Source organism: Brassica oleracea, chromosome C9, assembly GCF_000695525.1.
Source record: "Brassica oleracea var. oleracea cultivar TO1000 chromosome C9, BOL, whole genome shotgun sequence".
Taxonomy (NCBI): Eukaryota; Viridiplantae; Streptophyta; class Magnoliopsida; order Brassicales; family Brassicaceae; genus Brassica; species Brassica oleracea.
In genome coordinates this window covers 26,559,191-26,568,245 of record NC_027756.1, presented here as the reverse complement: position 1 = coordinate 26,568,245, position 9,055 = coordinate 26,559,191, and the positions used below count along the sequence as shown (strand labels likewise).

Here is a 9,055-nt window from a genome sequence, read left to right as displayed (position 1 = left end):
ATTTCCAGAGGCCTACTTAGCCTTTGTTTTACGCTTCTTCTTAGGCCTGTCAATGTCTTCGGTCTTCATCTGCGTGTAGGGACTTTGCAGCCACTGAGGTTTTCTCTTCTCCCTTGGCGTATATGCAATCACAAGTGCTGATTCGTTACTTGGTATGCGCCTCTTCTTAGCTGTAACCTTCCTTGGTTTGCCATACATCATTATCTTCTGTTTGCACCGAAGCTAGAACCCTGTCCTCACCTCATTGGTTCCATCTCTCCTCACCTCATTGGTCCCATCTGCCATCTCCTCACTAGCCTTGTAAACGACCAAGGCCCACATCATCAGTGTATTTATCACCCTCTTCCTTGACAACTTTTTAAGCTTCTTTCTCAACCACTTTATCCGCCTCTTGCTCAGCTTTCTCTGCTTCCACAGCTTCTTCTTCCATAGTTTCTTCTTCCACAACTTCTTCCTCCACCATTTTTTTAACATTTTCTTCGGTGGGACTCTCCTCTATTGCTTCTTCTTCCTCCACCATTTCTTCAGCATTTTTCTCGGTGGGACTCTCCTCGTCACTTTCCTCAGGTTTTTCCTCCTCTTCCTCCACATCTGCTTCAACTGCCATCTCCTCAGCCTCTTTTTCAGTCTCGATAGGTGATGGCTCAGTTACCGCCGGTCCTCTTAAAAACTCCTCTGGTGGTGTAAGTACTATTTTTCTCGCGGCCAATCTCTTCGGTCTACCACGTGGTGGTGTAGGAGTTCCCTTGGAAACTTTCTCAGCCTCTTTCTCTAGATTCTCAACCTCTTCTTGAACCTCTTTCCCTTCAACCTCTTTCTTCTCCGCTACATCTTCGTCAGATTCAGAAAGAATTCTCCTCCATACCGCATCCGCCTTTATTCTCCTCTTCGCAGCCTCTTCCTCAGTATCGTAATCTTCTTCAGATACCTCATCTTCTTCCCTAGTTCCCAGCTCTGTTTTATCAGCCTCGTTCTCCTTCTCTTCTTCACTGCTTTCAGTCCTTTTCTCCACAACAACTTGCTCTTCCTCTTCGTCATCTTGTTCCATATCATCCTCCACGTTTCCCTTGTCTTTCTCACCATCCTTACTGTTTTCCTCACCCGAGACCACATCCTTTTCCTCGCCAGACTCAGTGTTTCCCTTTTCTTCCTTAGCCTTCTCACTATTTTCCTTCCCTTCAGCTCTACCATAATCCTTATCATCCCACTGTCCAAAATCCATATCTTCACCATAGTTCCTCTCCTCATTTTTCTTGCTCTCGATAGAAGTCAGCCTTTCTTCTATTTTCTTAGCCCTTCTTCTCAGTTGTCGCTGGTTCTTTTCAAATTTACTCATCCTCACATCCATATCACCCAGCTTTGTCTCCACCACTAATTTAAGACCAGAAAATCCTTCACTCATTGCCCCCAAAATCCTTTCTTCCGGAGCTTTCAAGCTCTCCAACCCAGAATTAGAAGACGAATCTTCTAAAAACGTCACCTTTTCTTTGTCCTTCTTCTTTTCAAACACTCGTGCAGCAACATCTAACTCGTATAGTTCTTTCCAAAATATCTTCATATGCTTCACATTTAGCTAGTGGTTCCAAGTGTCACTTGTGCTTCCCTCACAATGATACTCTGGCTCCTCATTAATTATACGAGCCAGCATGATTTCCTCACCCACAGTTGGCACCAACACACTGTTAATAACCTGAAAATAAAAGGGAAAAGGAAGATCAGTTTAAATTTTATTATATTCTTCTAGTTTCTACTACAAAGTATATATACATATACCTTTGTGTTTCCAAGTGCAGCATATATATCTTCCAAAGGATAGCCCTTCATGCTACTCTTTGTAAACCGGCTCTTGCACATCCTAGGACAATCTTCACAAAGTATGTCTACAGATAGTCGAAATCTTTTCTCCAGCTTAGGAATACACTCAAAAGCCAAAATCTACGCAAATATTGTCACAGTATATCAGATTTACGGTTATAAAACAACTAATATTTTACTAAATTGTATGCTTTACCTCTAATGGAATTATGAATCCAAGAAAGCCGCATGCCGAGTGCACTTCACCCTTCAGAAGATCCATCATATGCTTAATGTTCTTTATTGCTTCCTCAAATGTCAGACGACCCCAAGGAAATGTTCTGCAAACATCCAAATCTTCCACGATCCTTAAGATGAACGGGTCTACTGGTCCGGAATCCTTTGCATGTCCTCTGATAACCCGACCAAGGAAGAACAAGACAACCATATTCAATCTATCATTGCATGGCGTCTTCATAGACAACAGCTTGTGCTCCACATCTGTTATGGTGATCTTCTTTAGTCCACCGAAGTAATAATCCACAAATTTAGTACTCCCGAGCTTCAAATATTTCCTCGGATACTCATGGCAGTCTAAGCCACAGATGAAGGCATGCTCCCTCATAGAATAGCGGATGGGCACACCATTCACCCCAAACCATGCAACATCTTCTTCTTCAGTCGAAATGGTGCGCAAGAGTAACATCCACATTCCTTGGAGCTTCAGGTATTGTTCATCAGGCATGTGGAAGAAGTGACGAAACTGAGGATGGCTCTGAGGATGGCTTGTGAACCATTATTTAACCTCCTCCTTAAGCTTCTTAATCACGTCCACTGTGTTCTTCACAAAGCACTTGGTTTGAATCTTGCAAGTCTTCGTGAACTATGTGCTCTTGAAGTATAATTCAAGGGGCTGCGGTGGTTGCTTGCCTGCAATCATAATATATATATCAGTCATTCGTTACTACTAAAACTAGTATACTTTCTCACTGACAATGATTAAAATGTATGCAAAAACTACCTTAGATGATACAACAGACATGTCTTCACTTTCAGAATCAACTGAGAGCGAAACTACAGTCGTTTCTCTTGCCGGCTCATTCCCATATGAGACCGCCTTTCTAGCTCTAGTTCTACTGGAGATTCCAACGGACGTAGTAGATGGATTCTTTCTTTTTCGGCCCTTCATTTCCTGTACAAGAAGTTACAAACACAACAAGTCAATTACTCCAAATGCATACCGCATAGCAAACATCAATTAAGACATCTCAACAATGTAATACTCAAAAAGGAAACTACTCACTTACGAAAAGGAACGAAGATGGAGACTAGATTTCGTCGGAGAAGGAAGAAGAAACGAAGCGGTTCTCGACACTAGAATTTTGGGTTTAACTCGCAAACGATTACAAATAGAGAGTTGCAACCCGAGAAATAAGAGGGAGAGAATGATGGATTCTTGATTTAGACGGACGAGGACGACGAAGAAGGCCACGACGCACGGAGGCTAGGGTTCTGTTTCGTAATCGCAAGAGAGAGGAGCCGGAAAGAGATGAGTGGGGATTTAGGTGGAGAGAGACAAAATGCGTCGTTTAGAGATTAGGAATCGGGTTCGACCCGATTTAGTTTGGTTGGGTCGGGTTGGTAATAAGTTGATTTCATTAAGGTCCCTAACGTCTTTAACCACGTTTTACCGAATTTTATATTTAAAAAAAAATATATATATATTATTTTTTATTACAGGGTGAAATCAGCATTTGTAATGGAGAGGGAGGGGCATTTAGAGTTAGGGGGATGTATTCAACTGAGAGTTTCAGGTGATTTGTATTAAAATGACAAATCTACTGTTATTGAAACATGAATTTTAAAAACTCATTTAAAATCCACTGTTATTGAATTTGACATTTCTTAAACTACTTTGAAATCCACTGTTACTGAAAATATTTTAAGTTGTGGAGTTTTAAATTTTTCAGGTAATTTTAGGGTGTTTGGGTTGGATTTCTTAGTTAAAAAATTTAAAACCCAAATCCCATAGTTTTAGGTGATATTCTAGAGTAGTTTAACAAAAATCACTTAAATCTCTGCAACTTATTGAAATCATCTAAAACCCCATTAAAAATCAAATCACATCAAATGTCCGAGAACGCGCCAGGTGTCCCTTGATGTCTCGAGTTTTTCTTTTTTTTTCGTTCGTGGACTGATTTTGATGGGCTTTGGCAAATATTTATTCTTTTGTGGGCTAAGAAACGTTATTTGGGCTGACCAAAAAATTCTAATAGGTTACTATCTTCACCCTTTGTCTTCTTCAATATAATTCTACGGTTCTTTGTTCTCCGAAGCTGCTATTGTTTCAAACTCCAATGGAGGTTGTCTGTGTCAAATATTCATGTTGAATCTCTATGTCGGTCTCCTTCTTGGCGTTTCGTCTCCGATTCATTGCGTCTGGTACGTTACTGGATTAAGTGGTTCATCGCCATTAACAGCCTTTTCTACTCCTTGGACCCACGCCATCCACGATTACTCATTCAAGACTTCTCATCTCTCTTCCAGGCGGTGTAAGTTCACCTATTAAAAGGTCTCTCTTCTTCCCCTAAACATCATCCTCACAAATCCTATTACAATTGAAACTTTGTTGTCAATATAATGGCTAACTTATCTATCATTCTTGCTGATCTGAAGATCGGGCATTTTTCATCCACCGCGGAGGTGTGACTGCTCAGTTGCTCAGTTTTTCAACTATTATTCATATAACAGCCAGCGAGAAACGTTGAGAACAAGTACGGTAATAAAAGTGAGGTATGGAGCTTGGGTTTTGTAGTGCTTCAATTGCGCAACATGAGCCATATCCACCTCAGATGAAGAGAAAACATGGAGCAGTCTTTTCAGGTTCATGGAAGCTATAGTTGACCAACCACCACCCACTCTTCCTTCAGAATGTTTCTCCTTTGAGTTATCTTCATTCATCTACACATGGTAATAATCTATCTTTTCATTCATTCATCTCCTGGAGTAGTTACTAATTTCAAGATATTCTACTACTGTACACTCTCTTTCAGTTTGCAAAAGGACTCGAACAGTCAAATCTCCGCAAAGGAACTAATGGTTTGTTTTATATAGAAATCCATGTTACATCCTTTTCTATTCAATTCATATGTTGAAATCACCATCCTCTAAAAAACATCTTAGGAACATCCTTTCTTGAAGAAGTACGACGACAACTCTGGGATCAATATGGTGTCTTACTTCGTAGATGCATGGTCTCTGCTTCCAACGCTTAAGAATATCTCTGGTTAGTTATCTGTTTAAGCTCTAGAAGGACATCGTATCATCTGGTTGTTACTGTTATCACCCACCAGTGAAAATGTTATCTTGATCATATAGATTTGTGCTATTGTTGTATTTCAAGATTGTAGGATATTAGGATATATGAGCAACATGAGACTCATTAGTGAGTTAAATTTATTTCAAGATTCATCATCTTTAGTATTTTTTCCAATGTTTCAATTTGTATAAGCAACTCACCTTTGCTTGGATGTTGTGTTGGGTTATATAGATAATATAATACGGATGTTATTAGGTAAGTGACAAATGTTTGAATGTGAGAAGTGAGATTCTCAGTAAGTAAATGTGAATACGTTCTTTACAGTTTTATAAAAAAACAGAGTCGTGCAGATATTTTCACGACTGTTACCGTCTCTCAAAACATATTTTAAGAATTTATGTGAATCGTTAAAACGTATATATTTCATTCAGTAGATTATATTACACTCATTCTATAACGGCCCGATCCCCCGGCGTCCGATTGGGGTTATCGAAAGGGCGTTATGAATACGTGTCTAATCATTTAGACAACCCTACGTGTTCCGTTACAGGTCCCAAGAGTCGACGGAAGCATAACCTTCTTTGAAATACTGTCACACCCATATCCATATACTTCTACTTACAGTCCTGCGCACATGAAAATAGAAAGGGAGGGCCTGAGTAAATGGGTTACTCAGTGAAGTGATTCTAGACCAGTCTGCCTGCATGACACTTTATACTACTCTATGCGGGAACCAAGGCTGACTAGCCACTACAATCAATCCAAATGCATTCTAGAACATTCTACCATTATCATTTCCAAGCAATACGATTCTATACTTTACTAAAACCCTAGCGATCAACCTAACAATGATCTCAGTCGTTGCTACACACATAATTCAATAGACTCAACCGACTCGACATACACAACCGACTCGACTCCATTCATCCTAGACGTATGGACCTATAGCTGTTTACGAATGTCCCTACGCGTTCCGGCTTGCCCTGGAAGGGTGCCTCTTTCGAGCATCCGTCCCCCTCCAGCTTCTACATGGCTATCCGAATTGCAGCACGTTGGCCCATCCTGGCACTGTCCGCCCCCCGGTTATAATAGCCATAATTACGCCACGACTCGGCATTGACTCGATCTTATGGCGCCACTACACATTTCCCGTGGGTACCTCTTGTTAGGCTACTGTCCCACGGTTCACTCCCGCGGGTACCTCTTGTTAGGCTACTGTCCCGCGGGTCACTCCCACGGGTACCTCTTGTTAGGCTACTGTCCCGTGGGCTCCTGCAGGTACCTCTTGTTAGGCTACTGTCCCGCAGGTCACACATCTTAGACTTTGTTAGGCTACTGTCCCGCAGGTCACACATCTTAGACTCTAGACGTCCACCCGTTCTCGGTGGTCCAAACAGAACATCAAGCAAGTTCCTTGACACGTTCACATTCTTATTCTCATTCCCTTTCACTTTCACTTTCACTTACTCATTCTCATTCACTTTCACTTAGACTCGTACTCATACACGTTCACTAGACGCCACCCGTTATCGGTGTCTCACACAATACACATCGCACTCAAGTTCTACTTGCAATAACATTAGCAATCAATACTCATCTATCATCTTAGCAGTCGCTTCTTCCTAGCATCCTAGCTTTATTCACAATCAACCCATGGGACTACACAACCAATCATACAAGCATCAATCATCAACCAATCATCACAACAACACAAGATAGTTCATTAAGACCCATTTAACAGTATGAGGGTTCTTATGCATCATGATCCATTCAGCTAACATCCTAGCAATAAACATGTTCTATCAACCTAGCTCTCAAACATGAGCTAATAAATCCTAACACCAACATAAAGGAGTATACAGAATCATGAGAGGAGGTTGGGTTCGAGACACTCCACCTTAGTCTAGATCTGGATCTGGATCTGGATCTGGAAACAAGAGACAAGGGGATGAGGTCTGATCACCACCACCACCACCACCACCACAAGACGCCGGCGAGGAGAGGGAGAGAGAGAGCGACCGCGAGGAGAGAGAGAGGGAGAGCGACGGCGCGGAGGAGGGAGAGCGACGGCGCGGAGGAGAGAGAGAGAAGAAGAGAGAGACGGCGCATGAGAGAGAGAGAGCTCGACGGCTAGGGTTTTCGGCCTCAGGGAATTCTCTGCAGAGCTTCGCTTCAGATTTGTGATGAGACAAAAGAAGGGGGCTGCAGCTCTTTTTATAGGAAAAGGTAAAGGGAACCCAAGGTTTTGTCAAATGAGCCGTAGAAAAGCCCATTCTTTTATGGAAATTTTTGGGCCAGGAACCAGGCCGTTACAATTCTCCCCCTGTTAATCGGAATTCGTCCTCGATTTCTAAGCCCTAAACTTCCGACCTTAGCATATGTTACCAAAATGGCTCACACATTCACACAACAAACAAGGGAGGCATACAAGGCGAGGAACACATTGTTCTGGAATCTTTTTTTTTTAAAAAAAACCAACGAATGAATTTCATAAATGCAATGGAGTAGGACCTCAATAGTTTAAAAAGCTCAAGGCATCTGTACAACTCACAGAATGCCTGAAGAAATGGGAAAGAAACACCAAATCCAACAATCAATAAATAAAGTAGGTCCAATAGAAATGCATGTGTCCTACTCCTACGGAATGATCATGAAGCCTCAACTAGCCACAAAGATGTGGAGAGACACGGTCGGCCTCGGATCCGGAACCACCTACGTCGGCACCACTAGATGCAGGCTTCGGTTTGCACTCCTTGGCTGTGTCCAGGAACTCTTCCAAGTAGTCCTTCACCGTGTGAGGTTTCTGGACCATCTGAACCAAAACATCACACCCACAAGGTTCCAAACTTTCTTCGGTGATAGTTTCCTTCGGGGTTGAGGATTTTCGCGGGCGTCCCCGTTTCTTCCTTTGTGGCTCCTCGAAGGGCGTCATAGGGGTCCCCTCCGTGCCAGGCGCCGGCGTCTCCTTCCTTGGACGACCCCGTCTTCGCTTAACCGACATCACTTTCGGTTCATACTTGGCCGACGCGGCTTGGCTCGAAAAGATCTTACGTGGCTGATCTCCCAACCATTCAAACTCTTTTGTGTGGGGTGGAACTTCAGGAAGGGGTGTCCCCGACGAGGTCTCACCCTTCCCATTATGGTACGCTGGGTCTGTGTGTAAATCGGGTCCAGCCATGATGGTACCTGGTACTAGGCCTGGGCAAAATAACTTACCTGGTACCCACGACCGGCTTCATGGTCATCGCTGGCTGGCGAAGTCATCCTGCAGGTAAGGATCTGATCAGAACCATAATAGAAGTATAGATATAGTGGGTGGTTTGAAATCGTTTCACAACTTTTAGAAGAATCAAAGCTTTCACAAACTCTTTTCTTTTAATGAAAACAAGCTTTTTTTTTAAAACGTCGGAAATGTCGATACCTTAGGACAGAACTAAGGGATTTTAACCCCCGCTCTGATACCAATTGTAACGGCCCGATCCCCCGGCGTCCGACCGGGGTTATCGAAAGGGCGTTATGAACACGTGTCTACTCATTTAGACAACCCTACGTGTCCCGTTACTGGTCCCAAGAGTCGACGGATGCATAACCTTCTTTGAAATACTGTCACACCCATATCCATATATTTCTACTTACAGTCCTGCGCACATGAAAATGGAAAGGGAGGGCCTGAGTAAATGGGTTACTGAAGAACCCTAAGGAACGAACACTCAACCGAATCTGATGATATGAACTCGATCTGAAGAGATTGAGAACTGATGGATTGTTTAGTGACACAAAGGGATGCGGAAGTCCCAATGATACTACTAGAACTCTCAATGGCCGCTTGATTTGACACACAAGTCCGGCTCAAAGAAAGGGGATTCACTTGGAGATAGCCTCACCAAGGGAACAAGAATGTTCTAATCAAAGAACAAAGAAAGAACACTCAAAAATGAATAA

General features: G+C 42.6%; 1 protein-coding gene and 1 long non-coding RNA gene across 2 annotated transcripts; one reads left to right on the top strand and one right to left on the bottom strand.

Annotated features, from left to right (window-relative positions):
• Window positions 1-358: 358 nt before the first annotated feature.
• LOC106314670 (neurofilament medium polypeptide-like) lies at window positions 359-1,558 on the bottom strand. The gene has a single exon (XM_013752504.1). It carries the CDS (start codon window positions 1,556-1,558, stop codon window positions 359-361), a length of 1,200 nt encoding a protein of 399 aa, XP_013607958.1.
• Window positions 1,559-4,128: 2,570 nt separating this feature from the next.
• Window positions 4,129-5,352, top strand: LOC106316764. The gene is made up of 4 exons (XR_001264950.1): window positions 4,129-4,366; window positions 4,471-4,764; window positions 4,848-4,893; window positions 4,978-5,352. It is a non-coding gene; the product is annotated as an uncharacterized LOC106316764 (long non-coding RNA).
• Window positions 5,353-9,055: the final 3,703 nt, after the last annotated feature.